The following is a 26,511-nucleotide window of genomic DNA, read 5'->3' as shown; positions in this document are numbered from 1 at the left end:
AAAGGAAGGTTTTTGAGGGAAACACTCCAGGATTTCTCTCCACATCGTGGACTTCAATGGGGATCAGTGGGTTAAACAAAACAAAATAAAAATTTCTATACTTTTTAACCACAAATGCTCATCTTGCATTAGCTCTGCGATGTGCGACTTCACGCATTACTTAATCACGTTGGAAAGGTCACGCCTTGCTAGTTCTTCATCTGTGTACTTCGTGTTCAAAAAGGTAGGGTAGGGCAAAAAACATTTTCTCCTCCAACTTTAAAATCATCCGATATCTTTGTTTTACCTTTTTTTGTAAAGGGCGTTTGACTTTCTTTGCACGTTCGCTTTGTAATTACTGGGTCGGTACTTCCGCCTATGTCACACATAGGGTTGTAACGATATACCGGTATGGCGGTTTATCACGGTTTGAACGTGCACGGTCGGTTATCATACCGTAAACATTTGCATATATATGGTTTAAAAAAAAAAAAAGAATGGAAAAAAAATCTCACCCATGCATATGCAACTTATTTCCACTCGGCTGCTTCACTCTGCATTCACTTGGCTGCTTACACGCAAATGCAGCGGAGAAAATGACCGAGATAATATCTAATCTCCAGCCCCACCGAAAAAAAAGTTCAAATCTGCAGTATGGGAATACTTCAAAAAAACGAAAAAAACGAATGCGGGGTCCTTGAAGACGGATCCAATTTGCAAAAAACGTGGACGCAAAGTAGCAGGCAATGCAGGCAATACATCCAACATGTTCGCTCATATTCGTGGACACCATTCCAGCGTGCAGATAAAGGTGTGTCGCATTTATAACAAGTTATAAGTTAAGGTCGTATGATTTCCGTGATGCAGAGGGAATCCTGGTGCAGTCGTGAACATGGAATTTACAGTATAGGCTAACGAGGATGTCACGTAAAACACGCTAATGGATCCACATCTGATGGATGGATAAATCAAAAGTAGATATGATAACGTTATGTGTCTGAATATTAAAGCGCAAAGAGACTGCTATATAAAGAATCAGCTTGTTTCTGCATGTCTCTGAGTGGCGCCGTTTTATCTACTGCGTACTGAAGTTTTCAGCGTCTAAGATACATAAACATGAACATTAGCAGAGCTGCTCTGAGAGAAAACGTAAATAAACATTTCCTCGATTTAATTTGAAATTATGACAGAAATATATTAGCATTGTACAATGTACTTCAAAGTTATAATAACAACAATAATATTCTTTATAATAAAATTATTTATTTAAACATTGTTTTCAAGGAATATCATGTTTGTCCATGTTTTCACTTTGCCAAAAAATAAAAGGAGTTGTAAATTTTCATATATGATAACATTTTAAAACTTTAATTAAAATGTTAAAGTGTGATATAGATATACATAAGGTGTGCTGAAACTTAGGGAAATCCCTTCTAGTATAAAACCGCAAAGTTTACATCACCAAAAGGATTTTTTTTTTCAATTACCCTGGAAAGAAGCTATAATTTCTATGGCTATCCACTTCAAACACCAACATCTAACAATTGTTGGCTTTTGTTGGATCATCGTGTTTTAAACAAACCCTGTTTTCGCTGACTGAACATGTTCAATCTGCATTGCAAGTCTTGTTTAAGCAGTCTGGTACGATTTTTCAGCAAACCCTGATGTAATCTGACAAACTGAATAAATTAAACTAAATGAATCGCATGTATAAGCTCTCACAGTGCTTCAACCTCCTCCATTTTGGCAATTACTGTAGAGGCATTTGAAATGTTGGTTTGAAACGTTTGTCGGAGCTAACACTAATCTTATTAGCAGTCTATTGATGTAAAATAGAAGCCGCTGCTTTTTGGATGGAAACTTCGATGACACTGGCCATGTCTCACACCTCCCCCTCAAGCCTGACACGAGTGTGTTTCTCTTTGAGAGATGCCTACTATGAGAGCAGTGTATGATGTGGGTAGTAGTGATAGCGTTAAAGTTGCCCACTGGTTTTGCTCAATTATGTTGGCATTAGGGTTGTAACGATATACCGGTATGCCGGTTTATCACGGTTTGAACGTGCACGGTTATCATACCGTAAACATTTGCAATTAAAAAAATTAAAGAAAATAAATCTCACCCATGCATATGCAACTTATTTCCACTCGGCTGCTTCACTCTGCATTCACTTGGCTGCGTACATGCACGTGCAGCGGAGAAAATGACAGAGACAGAGATATTATCTAATCTCCATCCCCGCCGAAAAAAAAAAATTAATATCTGCAGTATGGGAATACTTAGGACATTTAAAAAAACGAACGCCGGGTTGTCCTTGAGGACGGATCCAATTTGCAAAAAATGTGGATGCAAAGTGGCTGCAAAAGCAGGCAATACATCCAACATCTTCGCTCATATTCGCGGACACCATCCCTCCATGCAGATGAAGGTGTGTCGTATTAATAACAAGTTATAAGTTAAGGCCGTAGGATTTCCGTGTAGCAGAGGGAATCCCGGTGCAGTCGTGAACATGGAATTTACAGTATAACGAGGATGTCACGTAAAACGCGCAATATGATGGATGGATAAATCAAAAGTAGATATGATATGTGTCTGATGCGCAAAGTGCGCAAAGAGAGCTATATAAATAATCTGCTTGTTTCTGCATGTCTCTTGAGTGGCACCGCTGCATACTGAATACACTCTGAAACTCAAAGGTCCGCTACAACCTGTCAAAATAAATGTTCGATTTAATTTGAAATTATGACAGAAATATATTAGCATTGTACAATGTACTTCAAAGTTATAATAACAACAATAATATTCTTTATAATAAAATTATTTATTTAAACATTGTTTTCAAGGAATATCATGTTTGTCCATGTTTTCACTTTGCCAAAAAATAAAAGGAGTTGTAAATTTTCATATATGATAACATTTTAAAACTTTAATTAAAATGTTAAAGTGTGATATAGATATACATAAGGTGTACAGCTTTTTTTTATTGTTTTATTTTATTTTTATTTTTTTCAGAAGGACTTCAGACTTCAATACTTTCAAGTTTGTTGTAATAAAGGATTTGTTCACTCAAATAACTTGTTCTTTTAAGAGTCATTGTTACTGATAAGAATTATTGTTTAATACATACCGTGATAACCGTGAAACCATGATATTTCCTGAGACGATTATCATACCGTGAAAATTTCATACCGTCAGTGGTGTATAAAGTACCTGAAAGCCATACTCAAGTAAAAGTACAGATATCTTACCAGAAAATGACTTAGGTAGAAGTTGAAGTCACCGTTTAGAATATTACTTGAGTAAAAGTCTTAAAGTATGTGATATTTATTGTACTTAAGTATGAAAAGTATTTTTTAAATCTTAAACATACTTAAGTATTGAAAGTAAAAGTACAAGTAAATGCAAAATGGAAAACAAGCAAATAAATATATATAAAACATGTTCATACATGGCTTGAGTAGCAAGATTGTGTTCAGTTTTAACTCTTTCTTCCATTTTGTATTTTTGGGTAAGAATAAGAAGCACTTCATCCGGTACTTAGTGTCTTTCATTCCAATGTAAGAAAACATTTCTGGAATCTGCATCTGAAATAGCATTTAGATGTATTTACACAGTTTAATGTATCTCAGAGGGGACATGGATGCATTTAACCTGCAGATGGATAAATAATGTTTTGTTTTTACCATAAAACGTGAATACTAATATTTTAAATAATTTAAAACATGAACAAAATAGTCGAAGTAAATATATTAAATTATACAAACATAAAAAAGCATACAGAAGCATTTTTGCCGTCTACAATTTAGAATGCCGTGAATTTTGAGTTTTAATAGACTAATAAATCACGTGTGTGAACTCTCTGTGATATACTTGATAGTGTCAGATCGCACATCATTACAACAACACTTACCATATTAATCGCAGACGATGCTGTATCGCACGCCCCAGACTCGACTTGAGTGGAAAATGAATCATCCGTGGTTGTGTGCGCAGCCGCACACTTTTTTGCACATGAGCAAAGGTGTTTTTAGTCTAATTTGCAGACGGCAGACCACTGATTCGTCAAACGTGCTTTCCTGCAGTCCGAGTTTTTCTGACTTCTGACTATTTTGTAGTAAGTAACGAATATGCTTCGGGAAAATGTATCGGAGTAAAAGTATACATTTTAATTAGGAAATGTAGTGGAGTAAAAGTAAAAGTTGGCTGAAATATAAAAACTCAAGTAAAGTACAGATACTCCCAAAAAATACTTAAGTACTGTAACGAAGTATTATTACTTCGTTACAATATACCACTGCATACCGTTACAACCCTAGTTGGCATGCTCACATACATTATTAAATATTATCCTGTTGGAATTTCAGAAGGAAAATTTTATAATATTTTCTCACCTCCTCTCTACATTAAGTAATGTGTGCAGTAATAACAGTACCACTGTACAACTCCATCAAATTACTATTTTATTTTATTATTTTATTTTAAACAGTGTATCTGATTTGGTTAATTTTTGTTTTGGACACCGTTTTTAGGTTTTCTGACAATGTTTTTTATTTTTTTTATTTATTGTAAGCGTCAATTAAGTCTTATTAAATTACATTTTGTACAATCATTTTTTAGGTTTTCTAACTATTTTATTTTATTTTATTTTTATTTTATGGTGTACCTAATTAGTCATATTCAGTTATATTTTAGACTCAAGTTTTTAGGTTTTCTGACTGTTTTTTTTCTTGTATTTTTTTATTTGTTTTTTTTATTTATTTTACTTTACTTTATATTTTATTTTATTATTTATTTTTATATTTTTACAGTGCATCTGATAGTCAAAAGGAGTTCTCGATGGTGTTGAGCTGGCTATGATTTTCATATACCCCATATGAAAAAAAATTTGTTTTATTGTTCTGTCACAGTGCTAGAGATTTGTGTTTCAGTTGTGTTGTTAAGTATCGACTTTCATCTCTGATGTTTCCTCTGTAATTTCTTAAGACAATTAAAAGCTGAAACAAATGAGACCAGGAGGCCACAGAGCAAAAGTATAGAACTATAAAAACCATGTGGCATAGTTTACCATAATTTGGTGAAAAAAAATGTGACTATTGGTAGCTATGTATTTCAACACACATCTCCATTTGCTCTCAATTTAATCTCAACATCTTATTGTTCCCTGGGAGAGACAATTCAGATATTAAATAGATTTTTTTTTTCTTTTTCATGGGAAATTTTGCGCTTATTTCTCTCATCCAGAGAAATCATGAATTTTAACGACTACGGCTGCCCTCTTCTCACAGTAAATCAACATAACAGCTGTGAGGTAAAATCATAATTATAAAAAGGACACTGAGTTACAGAGTCCAAGATCAAATTCAGACTTGTATTGTCGTCAAGTGTATTATGCATAAATTTGTCTTAGTACAAGAACAAGTCATGTAGCCACGTCTGTGCTGTCACTGTTTGTAGCTGTAACCATATTGTCAGTAAATATTTCATAAAATAATGGACTTCATTGAATTTCACATGGTCCTGTTTATGCCTCGGTCTGCCGTTAAGCACCTCTCGCCCTAGGAAAACCATTCACAGAGCGCATTCTCAATAGCAAGAGCTTTTGGTGTGTTTTGCAAGATTACAGAGTGCAGAAGCAACCTTTTGAAACATCCAACCGACACTCTCCCTCTCTCTGGATCATTATCTTGAGTGAACATTCATCACTTCCCTCATTTTATGCAGGATTTCAACATCATCATAATTTAAAAGGCTTTCTGTGCTTTGAATATGTATGTTTCTCCTTCATGTATGACACTGGGAATGGATCTCGAGGTCTTTATGCATGTATCTTTTTCATGTTCTTTTCTCTTCGTTTTTCCATTCATCGCTTTTCTCTCCCCACCTCATCCACTTTCTCTCGTTCTGGGTGTTTGGATAGAACAGCATCTCTTCCTTTTTTTTTGTCAGAACAAGCCTACATATAATTTAGCTGCTCTTTAGCCACGGCACAGAAAGTGAGCTGGAGTCTGAATCACTCGGGGTGAATCCCTTTAGACAGCATGTCCCCTATTTTTCAAGTCATTGTCAGAGTAAAGAGCAAAGCCATCCATTCCCATCTAGTGTGGATAGAGGGCCAGCACAGATAGCTGTCTGCTTGGACTGTAATAAAGTTAGCATGGATGCCATCTATAATGAGTAGCTACTTTGGAATTCTTGCTGTTCCAGCATCAGAAGCCGAACATTTGGGCTGAGCTTTGTGCCTCTGGTCCATGTTTGATCACCACAGCTGCTGTGGGCCACTGGCTTTGTTCTGATGGCACCCGTACTGAACCTCCGATGGAACAAAGGACAGTGGTAGATGCAGCTTTCAAGATGCAGCAAGAGTTTTCTTGAACCATAAATCAAGCGAGGACTGTTTCTTTTTTTTTTTTTCTTTATTGTGGCCCTGCATCATCTCACAGGATGTTTTTTTTTTTTTTTGGTAGTTCAAGACCTCGAGAGCTTTGCACTTCTGTACATCAAGGCGAAAGCAGCACACGGGTCACACCAAACAAGCATAAAAATAAATAAAGAGCCATGTAAGTAATAACTGTGCTAAGGGTGAAATGATGTTTGTTTCTTCAACTGTTGGAACTTTTATCTCAAGCTCTTGATTTTTATTAAAACTCGTAGAGTTATATGTAGGTCACATTAAAATTGCCTCTGAAAATTTTAATCTGCGTTCATCGTTTACTTCTACAACAAAGATTTACAATAATAAACGAGATACATACAGGGACAAGGTTAAAATTTTGTACAAAAAATGTAAAGCAGCACATATGCCTAAAATAACAATTATTGTTAAAGTATTTAAATTATGATTTAAGTATTACAATATATTTTTAAACAAAAATAATCTCCACGAGCCCAACTTTATTTCTTTCTTTATTTATTTATTTATTTATGAGTGAGTGATTTAGTGAGTGAGTGAAAATGCATATTATATTTCCCAAAATATGACTGCCCTTTTATAATCCAACGATGCACCAGTTTTTGCTTTTCATATTTTTAAAGTTATTCAAAAGTTATACTTGGTTACCAAGGAGACAGCAGTGGCAGTAAAGAACATCTTGAGATGAAATATGAGAAATGTGAGGTGTGAAGACAACAAAGGAAAAGCAAAGTAAATATCACTTGTGAACAGATTTTTTTACTATGTGTCATTTGTAGTGAAGCTGTAATTTTGACAAATCATGCATAAAGTGTGAAAAAAAAGCTTTTTAGGACACATAGAACACTAGCTATGATATTCTTAGCGAGACAAAGGATTGGCAATTTAATACAAAAAAAAAAGTAATTTCCACCACAAAATGAACCTTGGTGGGAGGGCAAAAAAGACAACATTTTTCCATGACACATTTATCCACTGTTACTAGACGCAATAAACAAACTAGTGAGAATGTGAAAAGTATGTTTTTTTTCAGAGAGTCATTTCGACAGGGTCAAAAGCTGCCCATATTTGAAACACCCTTATTTTTAGTGAACAGTTCTGTCTAACAGATGGACTCTCTCAGAGCAAAGGTCTCATGTGCGGTCACACCGACTAAAGAGCTCTGTATTCTTCACAGTATTCTTCACACTTCAAACCTCACAGCTGCCTTGATTACAGCTTTCAGCAGCACCTCTTGTTCAGTGATGTTGGGGACGTGTTTGATGACCTCTTCATCAGTTGGGTGATATTTGCCCCCTGACCTCTGCTGCGCTCACTGTAAACTCGCAAAAATGTTACAAAACTGTCCTCACTTGATTTCCAAACCGATGCATATCTTTATAATCTTTAAATGTATGGCAGTACTCATAGGCGATGCATGAAGTCATGTGACCCTTTAGTTGGTCTGGAAAATTCAGTCATAATGTAGATCCTGTAATCTGTTAATTGAAATGAATTACAAAGAAATGAAACATTTCAATATAACGGCAAACACAGCTCTCAATCCTAATGATTAATAATGCATGTAGGCCTTTATTTATTTGTGCATGTGATTTAAAATTTAGCAAAAGAGTGTTAACGTTAAATAGCAAGCTCTATTAAAATACTGCTAATCATCCACATAAGTGATATTTGCTATATGTGAATGACTATTAGCATCATTTTCTTGACATTTCACTGACTTATAACTGTTTGCTGACGGAAAGCAAAATACCATGGATCTACACTAATTAATCCCTTTTTAAATAGTTATTTTAACTTTTTTTTTTTTATTTCTCCCCCTCTCTTTCTCTGACTCACTGTTGCCATGGAAACGTTCTATTGTAGAAGTGATGCTAAAGGATTCATTAGGTCTGTAGAGAGTTTGTTATTCTTCCATTGAACAATTGAGACTCAATCAATGTAGCCTGATATAGCTTACTGTCTCTAATGGGAATGTCTCTTTCTGATGGCATGGATGCATTCTCTCTGATACCGAAATATATTGCTTGTCTCCCAAAATATATTTTGTCATCTCTGCTGAAAAGATCAGTATAAACCAGCCTGGCTTGTTTTTTTTTTGTTTGTTTTTTTGGATAACCGTGGAAGTTAATAAGCTAATTAATGAGAGCCCCAGTAATCCCAAAGTATATACTGATGACCATACTGGTCTTTTCAGGTGAGAAAATTAAGATTATAGCTTTCAGTTATCAAAGGTACAAAAGTATCCTGGTGTTAAAGGGACAGTTCACTCAAAAATGAAAATTGTTATGCTTTACTCATTGCTCATGTCGTTCCAAACCTGTGGGGCTTTCTTTTGTGAAACACAAAAGAGGATATTTTGAGGGTCCAACATAGTATTGGAAACCATTGATTATGGACCACTTTTATGTTACTTTTATGATGCTTTTTTTTATTTCAGAGCTTGACAGCACAGCAATGCTGGTATTCATTAAATTGTAACTTTTTGTGTTCCACAGAAGAAGAAAAAGTCATATGGGTTTGGAATAACATGATTAAATGATGACGGAATGTTAATTTTTGGACGAGATACGCAATTAAAGCAATAGTTCACCCAAAATGAAAATTTGCTGAAAAATCCAAGATTTAGATGAGTTTGTTTCCTCATCGGAGCAGATTTGAAGAAATTTACCATTATGCCACTTGCTCACCAATGGATCTTCTGCAGTGAATGGGTGCCGTCAGAATGAAAGTTCAAACAGCTGATTAAAGCATCTCAATAATCCAGTCCATCAGTTAATGTCGTTTGAGGCAAAAAGCTGTGTGTTTGTAAAAAAAACACATCCATCATTAAGGCATAGAAACAAAGTCACCTACATCTTGGATGCTCTGGGGGTAAGCAGATAAACATCAAATTTTCATTTTTGGGTGAACTATCCCTTTAACTTAAAGCATTGCTTCTGGCCACAATACAAGTCTATAATCCATAATAACGCTTCCTCCAGTGAAAAAGTACATACACTGTTGTCCTCTCACATCAAAATCCACCCACATATTTGTTTGGAACTGTTTTGGGCTGTTTCACTTGTAAACAGTGCTTGATCTGTGCATATATCTTTCCTGATTAGACCAGATGACTTTTTCACTGGAGAAAGCTGTATAATGGATAGAGTACTTGTATTTTAGCCGGAAGCAATGGTTGGAAGTGAAAAACATCTTAATGATGGATTTATTATAAACGCGCAGCTTTTTGCTTCACAAGATGTTAATTGATAGACTGGAGTCATGGAGAGTATTGTGCTGTTTTATCAGCTCTTTAAGGATCAGCTGTTTGTCAGCGAATCACTACAGAGGATCCATTACTGAGCAAGTGACGTAATGCTAAATTTCTCCAAATCTATTCCAATGAAGAATCAAACTCATTTACATATTTTTTCAGCAACATTTTCAGCAAAATGTCATTTTTGGGTGAACATGCCAAGACTGAAGTAGAAAAATGTCTAAAATTCCTTATTTATTATCCCTACACACATTCCCACTTGTGACATCAAATGCAGTTCCAGTATGGCATTGTGTCAGAGAAATAAAAATGTGTTGCTTGAGGACAGCCCCTTGCCACCCACACTAACAATGTTTTTGTGACTTATGTTGCAGTGTGACATTGCTATAATTTAAACAGTATGTTATGTTCTGTGGGCATGGACAAGGCAGTGCTTTGAATTTGTTTGCTTTTTTTTTTTTTTTAAGTTGTACTGGAGAAAGCAGAAAGGGAGTGGGGAAATGCTCTGGGCCCACCTGGGTCAAGGACAGAGCCATAAACATGTGTATGACCAAATGGCTCTTGCAGCCGAAGGCCTGAAGTCTTCCATAACTGCATTACAGTATACTCAGTGTGGCTTTTAAATACACAGCCTTTCACCTCAAAGCTTTGCTTCTCGCTGTTGTAACATCAAGTTTTCTGTTCTTCTGGCGTTAAAAAACTTGAAGTAAAAGACATCGTGCCTTCTTTTACCTCTCACATCAATGAAGTAATTCCCAATTAGCAATGGAAGCATAGCTGTGTCTTATTGCTTTTGATCTGTTTCAGCTCCATCTATGAAACATGCATTGAAAACAAGACTGCAACCCCCTAAAGATGCTTTATACATGGATTGCGACAAGTAAAAATAGAAGGAAGTTTCAAAAAGCAACTCATAGAGGGGAAACAATTACGCTCGCAGCGAGGCTTTTCGAATCAGGACACTGTATTTGTTTCTGACGAAACCGTTTTAATTAATTAATTGATTATGATAAGAAGAAGGAGAAATTAGCTATATTGTTGTGCTGAAAAGAGTATAATTAATCCAAAACGAGTGATACACAGCTTAGCATACAATTGCGAGATAATTCATCGTTTGATATTCTGTTAGATATAGCAGCACATAATTCCTTTACTAATTCTGGGTCTTAGCTAACTAATTATTCCAAAAGCCTGGATCTGTTGCAGGCACTGTGGATCAATCTAGCATGTCCATGACACCCCACTTCCCACGCCACCCCCTTCCTTCCTCTGTGGCTTTCCAATGGCTTACACATTTTCCTTTCTCTTTTTTTATCCTTTCTTTTTTGTTTGTTTTCGGGAGGGGAGGGGTGGAGGTTAATTCAACGTCTTGTTAAAAAGCCAGTGTAAGTTGATTTTGCATGTGTTTCTATGTGTCATAGCTGTGCTTCTAAGCTCAATTAATGCTCTCAGCTCACCACTGATAAACCGTTCTGTGCACTGTTCTTTGCTTTCCTAGAAAGGCTAAAGCTAAAAGACAAGAGTGACAAGTTAAATAAAGCTGTCCATGTGTGATATACTTTTATTTTCTTTTAAAGCCATGTACTACGAGCCACCTCTACATTCCAGAATTGTGCTAAGCTCTTTTTTTCCCTTTTCTCTCTCTCTTTCTGAAGATTTTGTATCAAAGCCTAGTTTTCATGAACCTCTATTCTGTCCCTAGAATATGGAATGATCGGAGAACATACTGTAAAAAGTCAGCGGCCAAGATCAGTACATGACACAAAGGGCCTACAGGAGCGAGATGAATCTGCTAAATTTATGGCACAAACTGGTAATACAATAGTTATGCTTCTTTCCTTTCCTATGTAAACTAAACTTAATTTTCATCTTAAGTCACTTGCATGCTATCTTCTTTACTGCACCTTTAAGTGACAATGTTTATTTATCATATTTATTTTTTGTCCCTCTTCCACTTGGTTAATGCGTTAAGGAAATCAACAGAATTGGCCATTTCTGTAAACTGACACCATGCTCAATTGGGCTTCTGGTTTCTATTTGTTTTTGACAGTTTTTATGACTTTTTTAAGCACTAAAAGCAATAAATATAACCCAGACTTGTTAAACCTATGATTAACTACAAGACAATTAAATGGTTAACATTTAACAGTAAACATGTGTGGTTATCCAGCTGTTTAGAGATGAAATAACCCTGATATATTACCTTTAAAGTGCCAAAAAAACAAGGCCTGTAGAAACCTGAAGATGTTTCTCTTTCTTTTCCTTTGCTTTAATTTCCCTGTTTTTCTTTTTTTCTTTTATTTGTTTCCTGCATGAACTCTATATGATCTGTAGCTATTATGGGGAGGGACGTTTAAGTTTTGCACCTTTTTGTATATTTGTGACATTTGTGTAGCACTTAACATCATTTAAGTTGCAAATCATTGTGCATACTAAACCTTAACAACCTTGTTTCCATTCCAATCGGTCTTTTATGTGTTTATTTATTTCCATTTATAAATGAAAATCTGAACAGAATGTCATTCATCCTGCATTTAGTTTCTCATTTTCAGATTGTCTGAGTTGTTGTACCACTTCATCCAGAGTTGATCCACCTTTCAATCTAATCTAATCGCTGAGAATGGCAGAGGAAATTGACCATATGTACCCAAGGTCATTGCCAGTAGAATCTCTGGAAGTTAGTACAAACAAACCAATCTTGAGTCTACAAGCAACCAGAAAGTTGCGTATATTTTGAGCATATAAGCCTAAATTATTTAATTCTCATTAGACTTTAACTTAACTGTTTTAACGGGACTTGACTTAAAAATAATAAAAAATAGAAAAATAAATAAAACTTAATGAAACTAATTATTTGTTGATTAATGTTAAAACGTTAAAAGTTTAAGTTCAACTTTTTCCTTTGCATACTATCCCTTTATTCAGCATCACATGGCAATTGGATTTTTATAATGTGGATATTGATAACGTGCTTTTAGGGAGACGGTTTTCTTGCTTATTAAATGTTTGGCAGTGTCAAATTCTCTGAAAATCAAATGTCTTATTAGTGCTTGGTCTGGCCATGCAATTGCTCATTGGGAATTACAGGCGATCCAGAGTGCAGTATTTAGTGAACAGATATAAAACACAAAGCTAAGCTCTATGTGTTTGCCAGAAAGCAGCCTATGCTTTTAAATCAACAATTATAACAACTTTATGTAGCAATCAATGCCAGCAAAGAATGCCAGTGATTGAATTGACATTACAGTTGGTAAATCATAATGTTTCCAGCTCAGAACCATAATCAGATGGAACTTCTAACAGCTTTGATTGTTTGGATTCAACATAGAAAGTTCTTCCATCATGTGATTCTCAAATGTGACCAGCGCTACCGAAAATTGCTGTGATCTGCTGAATATGTTGGGGGAAACGCAAACCATCCCCGTTTTTCTTGACAATCTCCAATTCTAATTGATTTTGCTTCAAAGAGACAAAAAGCTTTAGCATAAATCCAGGAGATCAGAGATCTAAAAGAGTGAAGCACAGTCTAGACTGAGGGCCAGAGGTCTGTTCTTCTGTGCAGCTGTAGTTAGTAGAAAACTAACTCTCATCAAAGATCATTCTCTAACTTTTAGAAGCCATGTTGCATGCATTCTGCATAGTATATCATATTTTATATATTTCATCTATTAGTTTTGTTTGCCTTTTTCCTTTCAGTTTATTTCATCTAATTGGTTGCATGCATGATTTTAAAATATAAATATGAAGTTAAACCTTAGTATTTTTAGGATGCTAATATAATAAAAGCTCCCATTATGATATCTATTTTGTGGCCACACAGTAAAATGGATATGATCCTGCTTTGAATATGCATAAATGTATTAATCATTCATAAATCAGGATTTTGAATGTTTTTATTGTGATCTGTCAATGCAATCTTTCAATATATTTGTAGATTGTATTATGTTTAATGCCAGTATCATATATGGGCCATACCAGGACAAGTTTGCTCATTTGTGCTCCTGGAAATCTTCCTTCCTGCAGAGTTTAGCTGTCTGAAACCAAAGCTAGATGTCTTGCCTCCCAGTCAGTCAGCGATTTAACAGACAGCATGTCCGTATGAAGGTACTTCCTAAGGAAACTGGTTTGAAACCACACCATGATGTCTAATGATCTAGAACAAATTCAAGTGAGCTTAGAGATAATCTAATGAATATTTAATGCTTATTTCTCAGCTGAAATGGAATCGTAAGTTATTAAGTTTTAAACTATATCACCATCCCCCGGTTTCACAGACAAGGCTTAAGCCTAGTCCTAGACTAAAATGTAAATCTGAGCTGTTTCAACTGAAAGAAACTTGCACTGACTGATCTTAAAACATGTCAGTGCCTTTGTTTTGTCTTAAGATGCACACCAGTAATGCTTTGTTCTAAGGCATGTTTATAAAAAAAATACTTAAATGTCCTAATTGAACTATGGCCTAATCCTGGTTTAGGCTAAGCCCTGTCTATGAAACCGGGCCCATAAGTTATAAATTATATTTATAAACTAAACTTTCAATTGCTCTGTCAGACATCATTTTTATTCCTTTAAGCAACCGCACACAGAGGATCGTGAGAAATAATTAGGGACAGTTCACCCAAAAATTCTGTCAGCAGTTATTACCCTCATATCATGTCAAACCTGAAGGACTTTCTTCTGTTAAACCTAAAAGAAGATATTTTGAAAAATGCCTGTTATTTATTTATTTTTTTGTCCATACAGTGAAAGTCAGTAATATCAAGTGTTGTTCTGAAATGCATTTTATGGACAAATCGGCTGAAGCATTCCTTAAAATATAAGAAAGTCATACAGATTTGAAATGACCTGACGGTGGATAAATGAAGACTCATTTTTGAGTGAACTATTCAGACTATTTCTGATTATCTGATAAAAGCATTTCTGAGTTTTTTTCCAGTTTTGGAAGCAGCCTAGCTGTAACTCTAACCAAACTCATCTAAACCAAGCTTATCAAGGATCTAAATTGATGCGTGTGTTTGAGCTAAACTTTGCAGAATAGTACATCTCTATTTACCATTAGCAGGACCGGGTGTTACTACTCCGGGACAACTGAGCCCTGAAAGTTATTCAGGCAGGATCATATCCAATATACTGTATAAGATGCTCCTTTTGAGCTTGTTCCAATTGCTCTTGGAGCCTTTAAGATTTACTGTGGCTTTTTAGTGTGTAACTTAGTGAGGCCCCTCCTGCTCCTACTGGCTCCACCCCCTCGGGGTGTCACATGACCATGTTACTGCTTTTAACTGGTGTCACCCTTCTCCTACAGGTGACCCTGGTGCTGAGGAGTGGTCCCAGTGGAGCTCTTGCTCAGTTACATGCGGTCAAGGGTCGCAGGTGCGAACAAGAACATGTGTCTCACCATACGGATCACACTGCAGCGGCCCTTTAAGAGAATCCAGGGTGTGCAATAACACTGCCCCCTGCCCAGGTAGTGTTAGTCACAGACACTGGACTGTCCTTCAGAATCTGTATCTTTCATCATTCAGGGCAAGCAAATTGCTGTCATTATTTGTTTATTTGCTTTCATTGCTTCATATTACATTTTTTATGTTAAAGGTATTATTATTATTTTCATAATTATTAGTGATCTTTGTGTCTGCTCTGATTTTTCCAGTTGTGTATTTGGTCATTCATCTTGTCATGTGTTGGTTTTATGTTGCTCCTTCTTTCTTTTGTCACTCTTTTCATGTTCCTCTTCTCAATGTATGACTTAGCTGAGCGTTTTATACAATTCCAACACAAGCCTTAATCAAACACAAAGCGAAACTTGTCAGAAGAGTGTTTGTTGGTGCATGCAGAAGAAAAATGTAGAAGAAAGGGAAAAAAGACTAATCTATCCCCCTGTGGGCAGAAAAGCGACCTGAATTACCCTCTTGTTTTCAAATCTTTCATTACTGGAGGTATCGACCTTTAATTCATCATTTTCGGAGGTGCCATCTTAATGGAGTTGGGCTCAACGATACTTCAGCACCATTGAACTTGCTGTCACCGGCTAACCGAATTTTTATTTCAAGTAAAAGGGCGTGAAGAGAGGCTTGTTGTTTTTTCCCTTCATCACAAGCTCTGAAAATGCAGTTCAGCCCTTTTAGGACTTTTGGTATCGGTAAATTAATGCTGTTTACATGTTACCTCAGCAGCATTGAACTTATGTCACAAGCTAACTGGATTTTTATTTTAAGTAAAAGGGCATGAAAAGAAACTTGTTTTGTTTACACCATTAGCTCTAAAATGGCAATTCAGCTCTTTTAAGATTTTTTATGTGGCTGAATCAATGTGGTTTACACAGCATTATAGATATACAGCCTTTCCCTATGCAATGAAAAATATACAGTCATATCTCACTGACACATATGCTATCATAGTTTCACATAGTGAAATCATTATTGTTAGCTTTAATAATTTGGTTTATAAACAGTAATCTTTGACCATGCTATATAAAAGTAACTAAGACGCTAAAACGGCTATGAAATTTCACTTTTTGCTTACAGTCAAGGGAAGGATTTATGTATGTTGCTAATTAACTTTCCTGAACATAAATTTAAGCAACGTTAATGGAGCTGCTTTGCATCCCAGATTAAAAATGGTGTTCATATTTGCCATTGAGTGCAGAATTTTTTAAACCAACTGAAAAAAGCTTTTCAGATCAGTTTGGTGTTGGAAAAGACTTGAAAAATTTAAGGGGGTCTGAATACTTTCCGTACCCACTGTATAAATGACATAAGGCTAGGGATTGAAAATAAGACCACCATGTCTCTTGCATGCTCAAATAAAACCATTTATTCCCCCTCTGGACTAGCTTGGACAGCAGCCTAATTGAACACAACATTGCTTTTCTTTTGAGGGCAACCCTTATTTACATCATTTTACTGTGTTATGCGGCAAAATAAAAGCATTTGGGGAATAAGTTATGTACTAGTACACAAGGCTTTCACACTACGGTATGTGTTTTATTGTTTGGGAAAGTGTATATATTCGGCTGCATATATAGAAGAATTCAAAATAAAGATGTAACTCATCCCAGCTAATCCACGTTCCCCTATGGACATCTTTTGAGACAAATCAAACAGTGCACTGGTTTTATGAGGGGTTGAAAAATGGGGCAATTTATTTGAAATGCCTCAAATGGTTTTTGCTTTTTTTTGCTTTTTTTTTTACATTGAATATCAAGTTGCGATCCAACGCAATACTTAAAAGTGAACAAAAATGTACTTAAATGAAAGCATTTTGATATAGTAAAATAAACCAAAATAATATGGCTGAATAGGAAAATTGGCTAAATTAAATTTTGTCTTGGGTAGTTTTTTTCTTGGTTTTCATTGATGAGAGGATGTAAAATAAGCTGACCACCTAACTTACACTACTGGTCAATAAGATTTCATTTTTTTAGCGCTCCAAAAAATAGTTCCTGCAGGTGCGTAGAGCCAGTAGGATACTTGAAAACGAGCACGAGGGTGGCTAACCGCACACTGATCCACTCAAGACTAAAAAGTCTACAAAATCATGTTTTTAATTTGTATAAATTGCATTGTGCAAACGTGCAAAGTGCATGTGAATTAAAAACAGATGGACATGAGCAAGCAAGCAAACGTTTCAGCACATTGCTATCTTCAGTGCTCACTTAATGCACTTTGCACTTTTGCACAATGCAATTTATAAAAATTAAAAACATGTTTTTGTAGACTTTTTAGTCTTGAGTGGATCAGTGTGCGGTTAGCCACCCTCTTGCTTATTTTCTATTATAATGTTTTAGAATGTAATTAATTTTTGTGATGGCAAAGCTGAATTTTCAGTAGCCATTACTCCAGTCTTCAGTGTCACATGATCTTTCAGAAATCCTTATAATATGCGGATTTGGTTCTTAAGTGACATTTATTATTATTATCAATGTTGAAAATGTGGAAACCAAAAATATGAAGCATTTTTGCTGAATAAAAGTATTAATTTCTTTGGTAGCTTCAAATAAATTTGCGCAAAAATACAGTAGAACTGGATCTATAGACTTTGTAGACAACAAAAATGCTTTTTTAGAAACCTATTTATTTTGCTATTGCAACTGCACTGTTATGTAGTTAGTATTTAGAACCTATTCTTGGTTCACAACCCACTTGTGTAAAACTACTCATCTAGTCCATCTGTATACCTTTAAATAAAGTAAGAAGAATGGCATATGTTTGGTGACATCACCTCTTATCCCCTTATAGATGAGAGTCCAACCGCGAGTAAAAAAGCTTCCTGTTAATGGCAAAGTCATTGAGCTGGTTTTTGCAAAGGCCGGCTTTCCATGAGTGCTTCAACGAGAGTTTGTTTTTAATTAATGCTCTTTGAGTGGGATTGGAGTTTTCATTATACAGTAAGAGCATTAGAGAGGGGGATTTGACGTTTGGAGGGGAAACGGTGCCCAGCAGTCTTGACACTGATGACTGGATTAAGCCCCAGTAAGTGCGTGCGCAGAACGTACACCTGGGACTTTGATAAGTACGCTAAGAGAGCCGAGACCAACTCAGCGCAGCTGCGGCAGCGCTCCCGGCACGTCTTTCATCACGCTAAGACAAAAGAATGTCATCAGCCTTGGTGCTCGGGATGGGGGTGGAGTGGTATGGGATTGGGAAAGGTAACTTGTAAAGAAAAGGGGAAATGATGCAGTTGTTTGGATTCATTGCGGCTGTGTAACAGCTGTTGATAAACAGGCTCGCTGAGTCGGTGCTGGAGGTGTTTCACTGCTGAATTTGAATGAGGCTGTGTGTGGGGGTGTGTGTTTGTGTGTGCGTGCCATGAGCGGTGTGTATGTGTCTTAACTCTTGTCCTCTGTTGGCAGTGCACGGTGTGTGGGAAGAGTGGTCTCCGTGGAGCCTCTGCTCTTTCACCTGTGGGAGGGGTCATCGCACCCGCACTCGGATGTGCACTCCACCCCAGCACGGAGGAAGAGCGTGTGAGGGACCCGAGACCCAGAGCAAACTCTGCAACATTGCCCTCTGTCCAGGTCTGTGCGCTTCAGATGCACTGCTTTCTCCCATCCTCACGTCTCATCTCAACTCATCCTGTCTTATCTTGCCTCACCTTATCTGTTCTCTTGTTTCTTTTCTCCAATTGTCTCAAACTTTCTGTTCCGTTCTGTATTGTTCCCTTCTATTCTGTTGTATCATCTGTGCTGTCTTCTCATCTCATTTTGTCTCATCTTGTCTGTGTTCTTCTTTTTTCATCTTGCATCTTCTCATCTCTTCTTGTCTTATATCATCTGTGTTTTTTCCTCTGTTATCTTATTTTGGCTCTCCTGTTCTGTTTTCTCGTCCTCTCTTCTCTTTCCTGTCTCAATTGTGCTCTTTTCTTCTCATCTGGTCTCTTCTCGTCTCATTTTGTCTAATCTTCTCTGTGCTTGTCGTTTCTTTTTTCATCTTATATCTTCTCATCTCTTCTTCAGTTCTCTGTTATCTCCTTTTCTCCTTTTGTTTCACCTCTTCTCTTCTTGTCTCAGCTCACATCTCCTATTCTCTTCTTGTCTCATCCCTTCTCTTCTCTTCTCTTCTCTTCTCTTCTCTTCTCTTCTCTTCTCTTCTCTTCTCTTCTCTTCTCTTCTCTTCTCTTCCCTTCTCTTCTGTCGTTTCCTTTTCTCCTTTTGTCTCCACTTTTGTTTTGTTCTGTACCCTTTTCTTGTCCTCTCTTCTTGTCTAGTCTCATATCTCCTATTTTTTTATCTTCCTTTTTTCTTGTCTCATCTTTGCTTTTCTTGTCTTGCTTATTCACTTTTCTTCTTGTCTCATCTCTTCTGTACTTATTTTCATGTCTCTTCTTATCTTTTCTCTTATCTTGCCTCATTTCACCTCATTTTGTCTTTGCTCTTCTCCTCTGTTGTTTCCTTTTCTCTTCTTGTTTCTTCTTTTTTGTTGTTCTCTTCCCTTCTCTTCCTATACTTATCTCATATCTCCTATCATCTCATCTTTTCTCTTGTCTCAAATCTTTTCTAGCCTTGTTTCTTCTCCTCTTGTCTTTCCTTTGTCTTCTCTTCTTTACTCATCACGTCTCATTTCTCTACTGAGTCATTCTCTCTCTTTTCTGAATCTGATGCCTCTGTGTGTCCCCTGAGCCTCTTGCTTTTCTAGCCGTTCTCTAACTGTAATCAGTTTTGTTGTAAATTGAAGACCACTCCACTAATTTGGATGCGTTTGTGAGCCACCGTCCTCTGAGAATGATTTTGTGGAATTAGGAAGCCCCTCAATTAGGAAGCCCCTCAATGTTTGATCCTGTCTATAAAGAATCAAAGCTCATCTCACATGGAGGTGGCTCTGGGGAGTAAGCAGCAGCTGCCAGCGGTGGAACATTACAGGATCAATTACGGAATAGTTTATTACGTGGGACAGAGAGGGAATGGATGCGCTCACGAGGCTTCTTGGCATGTTGAAAGCAACCACGTGTGGCGTGCAATAAAACCCGCAAGGCTGAGAGAAACACAGTTTTAGACTCTGTGCTGATAGCCACTTAGAGTTTCTATACACTGTAGATGGGTAAGTACTGTAACACATTGTCTAATCTTGGTTAGCTTTGTTGGTCTCATGCTTTAAAAGTCTCGTCCCATTCAGCAAAAAAAGAAGCAATTAACCCCTCTTTACACCTCTGTGTTGTGTTTTGTAGCATCAGCTCACTCAGAGCTTGTGCTGTTGCCAAATTCTGGCTTGCATATTTTGGTCTGAGTCTTTTAAAGTTGACCTCAGAGCTCACGTGTGATGAAAAGCCTCCACCGTTTTCAACAAATTTCTTCTGGATTGAGAGTGGAACACATCACAAGACCAGAATATTCACTACAGGTGTAGCTTTTACTGGGTCATGTTGGCTAGTTAGTGAGCTATCTAAGGCACTCGGGCAGTATTATTACCTCTTTCCCTGGGGCTAATGGGGTTATTCAGGCTGACAGTAGCCCTAATTCCAAATGTATGCAATCTTTTTTCTTTCTCTCTCTCTCTCTCTGTTTCATATATCATATCTGTCCTGATCCTGATTACATTCTAATTGAAGCACTCGTGTTCAAATAATTGTGAATTTTTCAATACTAGCAGAAATTATATAGAAGCAAACGTTCCATATATGAGAACGTTAACCTTGAAAGGTTAAATGTGTCATTTCTGTTCAAAACTGAATTCCAGATATAACTCGATTATAGCATTTCTACAGAACAAATATGATTGGTTTTTGCCAGGGCAGAAGGTTCCACCATTATACAAGATTGTTGTAGGTGGTTTCCAGAGCATTGCTATGTAATTCCTTAGGTGTTAATTTTCATTTTTAGCATGTTGCTATGAGGATGTTAAGGTGTTCTGAATGGGTGCTAAAATGGGTTACCCATTTTTTTTTTGTCCAAAATCATATGCACCATTGCACAGAAAAGTAATTGCACCCATGCAAATGAAATACTAAAGCACCACTAATGTTTTCAACATTTATGCATATGGCAAAAGCTTTTACCCACAGCCACTTGCACCGAAAGGTATACATTTTATTAGTTAATGCATTCAAACCCATAACCTGTTGCAAGCAACATGCTTTATTATTTGAGTAGGTGTTATGCTAAGTAGAACCAGACAAATGGTTACGATTCCATTTGGTACCTCTAGTGCATTGCTCTCAAACTCGATTCCTGGAGGGCCACAGCTCTGCACAGTTTTGCTCCAACCCTAATCAAACACACCTGATCCAGCTAATCAAGGTCTTCAGGATCACTAGAAACTTCCAAGCAGGTGTGATTTGGAGCTGGTTGGAGCTAAAGTCTGCATAGCTGTGGCCCTCCAGGAATTGAGTTTGAGACCACTGCTCTAGTGGCACAGAAATTACACACTTAGGACATAAATATGGCAGGTAATTTCATCTTAATCAGAAGATGCTAAACCTAATTTTTCCAAACCCAGCTCAGGAAACTTACTTCTCTTTGCAATATTTTCTCTTCTCCATTTGGGATGCTGTTTTTGCATTCTGCATGGGCGCCCTCAGTGGACGGGCAGTGGCAGGAGTGGAGTGCGTGGAGCGATTGCTCGGTGACCTGTGCCAACGGAACTCAACAGCGGAAGAGGCAGTGCTCAGCGGCTGCTCATGGGGGATCTGAGTGCAGAGGACATTGGGCGGAGAGCAGAGAATGCTCCAACCCTGAATGCACAGGTACGACTCAGGTTCCTTCTACATCTCATTAACTCAAAGGGAAATCTAGGTGTATATTTTTCATTCAGTACTTTTAAAGCAGTTCTCTCTCTGGGATATCCAAAAAGGAAAAAAGAGAAATATCTTTTAGCAGTAGGACAGTTTTATTGACCCCATGAATTTTTTGATGATCATATTTGTTATAGAGTGCTGCAGTGAATACATATTTTTGTAGGCCATCCTGTATGTTAGCATCACCCTAGTTCTTTTGATAAAAAACAATAGGATTTTCCCAGTAGGATTAAAATGCTTAATTTTTATAAATATCATAGAGTTTTAATCCAAAAATATCAGTTTGTTTTTGTAACAAAAAAAGTAACTAACAAAAAAAATATTTTTAATTAATAAATTAAAAACATGATCATCAAAGAAGGTTATAGGCATTGTAGCTATGATCTCCCCCCCTCCCCCCCAAATTAAAATATGAATAGAATATGCTATTGCGAACAGTATGAGTCATCAATATTTTTATTTAATTTTCCCAGAAGAGAAAGACTAAATTTTCAAATTTGTGTTTTTGCTAAAAATATGTCTGTACTTACTAAAAAATGTAATATCTTATAAAATAACATCAGATATGGAAAAAAGGCCATAGAACTTTGATTTCTTTGAACCCCTGGCTAACTACAGTATGACATCATATCAACAGTCAAGACATCTCTTCTATATACTTTATGTCGAGCATTAGCTTAAGTCTGTGTTGATAGATCATATCGGTGGGTCTTGCTTAAGAGGGCATACTCTGTATGCCTGGCAGGTAGTTCTTTAAAACATACTGGGGCCCCTCAGCATGATGCTTGTAAGCTGTAAGAATCTTGCTGTACATGGTTCATGATAACAGAGAGTCTCAGTGAGTTTGAAGCTGTTTACAGGGTGAGACGCAATATGTTGTAGCATCAAAGCTAAAATGGAAGATGTTTTGTTTGTATGGAATTTAATGTTACATTAATATTTATTTTCCAGAGTTCACATCTGAAATGTCTATATGTTATTTCGATATATTTCAGTTCACTTACATTGATAAAATATTCAACATTCAAAATGTAACTGACTGTGATGTCGGTATCATAATATTTAAATGCTGCATTGCGTGTATTTTCCTTGCAATTTTTTTTTTTCGGAACCGACTTTCCATGCAAATGTTGAACCATGAAGTTCTGATATATGAGGTGAAAATGTGAGATAAAAAGTACACTACAAGAAAAAAACTACAAGAATTTTAAAATTATATTTGTAATTTTTTAACACAAATATTAGTCATTTTAATAAAAAATATAATTTGAGTCACACAATGTGACATTTCAAAACTATCAAAAAGGGTCGAAATTTCTATATATTTCAGTTGACGTATATTTGTTGACATAAAATGTTCAGCATTCAAAATTGAACTGACAGTGATGTTGACCTATATTTAAATGCTGAATTTTCCTTGTACATACAGTATTTAACTATGGAGTTGCAGTTGTGATATATGAGGTGAAAATGTGAGATAAAATGTCAAAACTACAAGAAATAAATTCAAAATGATGTGAAATGGTCAAATTTACCTTTGATTATAAATAATATAAGGTGGAAATGGATTTCCGTACTGCAAGCACTTGCAAATGCAAATCTATTTACTGTATATCTGAAGGTCAATTATGAGAAGCTGTAGACTAAGAGTGAGAAATTTTTGCCTTTGAATGGTAGAATATTTATTTGCTTGAATGCTTGTACAAGTTCAGATATTAAGGCTTTTTTTAACTAGACTATTTGACACATTTATTGAGGTGGCTTGATTAAAGGCTTTTTTATGAAGCTGCGTAGAGGTCAAATACTTTATCCCCCAGTGCTTTTATATGATTTGACCGTATATATTGATTTCAAAGTAACATTCCTGCAGCCTCCACATAGTCTAAATGTCAATGTAAATGTGTCCTTGAACACTAGTGTACATTCAGCACAGGTGAATGCTAGTTTACAGGTGAACATGTCCTCTCTCTCACACATGATTTATAGCACAGCTGAGGGCAACATCTGTCTTTTTTCATTTCTCCCTTTCCAATGCCAAGAAACAATATTTTACTCCGTTCATTAGATGCCCGTAAAACATCTCGAAGCCTTTTAAAACTTTACCATAAAATGTGTTTCAAGACTGGCAAAGTGAGGAAAATTATTATCCCAGTTGTAGGGCGCCCTCACGCTCGTAAAGCAGAGACAAATATCCGATCATTGCAAGTATCGTGGTAATGATTTTATTAATTAAATCAAGAGCGAATTCTGCCAAAAGTCTGGTTTTATTGCATCTCTGGCCTCTAGAGCATGTCAACATGACAAGAAACTGGATGGTTTTTAATGCGCCAAACCCTCCTTTGCAAACGAGTGTGTTTTATAATGTTCCGCACTGTACTTGTCGTAATTCTTTAGCTTTCACAGAAGATGGCTCGAATAACTTTTAAGAGTGCACATCCACATAAAGGTGCAATGTCATTATCGAGCCTGAAAGATGGAATGTAAGAGACAATGAACAGAATAAGAAGGTGCAGATCATCTACATATAGGGGTTGGACAAAAATACGAACGCCTATTATTTATTGTAGACTGCAATGAAAAAACAAACGTTGTGACTATTCTTGGAGTCTCTATTCTTTATATTGTATCTCAGTGTAGTTTAAAGGGATAGTTCACCCAAAAAATAATATTCTGTCATTAATTACTCACCCTCATGTCGTTTAAAAACCTGTAAGACAAATTATGATATTTTAGATGAAATCTGAGAGCTTTATGTCTCTGCATAGATAGCAATACAACTACCACTTTCAAGGCCCAGAAAGGTAGTAAGAACATTATTAGAATAGTCATTGTGACATCAGTGGTTCAACTGTAATGCTATGAAGCTACGAGACACTACACTTTTTGTGTGCAAAGAAAACAAAAATAACTTTATTCAGCAATTTCTTATCTTCTTACTTTCTTTGCGCACAAAAAGTATTCTCGTAGCTTTATAACATTACGGTTAAACCACTGATGTCACGTGGACTGTTTTAATGATGTCCTTACTAGCCTGGAACGTGTCAGTTGCGTTGCTGTCTATGCAGGGTCAAAAAGCTGGCGGATTTCATTAAACATATCTTAATTTTTGTTCCGAAGATGAACGAAGGTCTTATGGGTTTGGAATGACACAAGGGTCAGTAATTAATGACAGAATTGATGACTGAATTAATGACAGTCATTTTTGGATAAAGTATCCCTTTAAGTTGTATTTACCTGTGTTTAGTACAAGTCGTGGATGAAATAGGTGACTTGATAGTAAAGGGCAAATCATGGGAGCCTGTTTAGCAGGTGCATCTGTAACCTTAACAGCCCAATTATTTGGGGTTTTAAGAGCAGCAGTCTTTACATTTTTGACTGTGTACAAAAAGCATGTCAAGATTTCATCAGCAAAGAAGAATAATGGGCAAAAACCAATAGGCGAAATACTGGACGAGGGTGAATGATAGGGACCATCAACATTGAACTACTGATGCAAAGTCACAGCAAAAAGAAGAACCTGTTTCCACAAAAACTGACCAACTTTACAAAGTCAGCATCCATGAAAGAGCTACAATCGCTAAAAGTTTAATCACAGACACCAATGCTAAAGTGCGAAAATTATAGTGTCATGATCATAAAAGCTGTGCAGTTGGAGCATCAAGATGAACTTCAACCAGCATCTACCCTGGCCATCTCAATACCTGACTGAATGAATAAACATTCCCCATTTTCTATGTTTTCACATTATTTTGTTCGACCCCTGTATCTGTCTTTCAGCAAACGGACAGTGGAACGCTTGGGCTCCGTGGAGTGGGTGTTCTAAGTCCTGTGACGGTGGTTGGCAGCGGAGGGTACGTGTTTGCCAGGGGTTGGCGGTCACGGGGCAGCCATGCGAAGGCAGCGGGGAGGAGGTCCGCAGATGCAGCGAGCAGCGTTGCCCAGGTAACCCTGCGAATAATTGAGCCCCAAGAGTCAATTATGTCAGAATGGGCATAGAGGGGTGAATGAGAGACGGATGCAGGGATAATTATCTTTTCCATTCAGAAATCCATGTCCGTTTTTTTGCACTGGATTATTATTCGTTTGAGAAGTAATGAACATATACCATAATTGTATTTTCCAGCGAGGAATGGTCAACACAATTTTTACCAGTAATGGATTTTTAATTTCACATAAATGATGTCATGCAATTCTCATCTATTAGAAACAATCTCCATGGAAACAGTGCTTTATGTTCATGCATATACATGCATTTTCATACACACTTAGGTATGTTACAGTTATAGAAACTGGTATTGTTGACAGAATTAATCATTTCCCTAATCTCAAATGCTTGAAATTAGTTTTGCAGTTAAATTGATGGAACGGGAATGTCTTTACAAACATTTTTAAGTATGACTGGCCAGTGATTTATGATTTCCAGTCATAAAGAGAACATATATAATATAATATAATATAATATAATATAATATAATATAATATAATATAATATAATATAATATAATATAATATAATATAATATAATATAATATAATATAATATAATATAATATAATATAATATAATATAATATAATATAATATAATATAATATAATATAATATAATATAATATAATATAATATAATATAATATA

General features: G+C 36.3%; 1 protein-coding gene across 4 annotated transcripts in view; it reads left to right on the top strand.

Annotated features, from left to right (window-relative positions):
* The window catches only part of adgrb3 (adhesion G protein-coupled receptor B3), a 184,554-nt gene that overhangs the window by 81,241 nt on the left and 76,802 nt on the right, over positions 1–26,511 (top strand). For 3 of the 4 annotated variants that reach the window (XM_016456522.1, XM_016456523.1, XM_016456524.1), the window contains 5 exons: positions 11,350–11,460; positions 14,953–15,114; positions 18,502–18,666; positions 21,663–21,827; positions 25,656–25,820. In XM_016456522.1, coding sequence (XP_016312008.1) covers positions 11,350–11,460; positions 14,953–15,114; positions 18,502–18,666; positions 21,663–21,827; positions 25,656–25,820 — 768 coding nt within the window. The remainder of the gene's footprint in view (positions 1–11,349; positions 11,461–14,952; positions 15,115–18,501; positions 18,667–21,662; positions 21,828–25,655; positions 25,821–26,511) is intronic. The other variant, XM_016456525.1, reaches the window with a different exon arrangement.

Source organism: Sinocyclocheilus anshuiensis, unplaced genomic scaffold (genome assembly GCF_001515605.1).
Source record: "Sinocyclocheilus anshuiensis isolate Anshui unplaced genomic scaffold, SAMN03320099.WGS_v1.1 scaffold407, whole genome shotgun sequence".
Lineage (NCBI taxonomy): Eukaryota > Metazoa > Chordata > Actinopteri > Cypriniformes > Cyprinidae > Sinocyclocheilus > Sinocyclocheilus anshuiensis.
The sequence above is the reverse complement of the archived record's forward strand: the minus strand, read 5'-3'. Positions and strand labels throughout refer to the sequence as shown.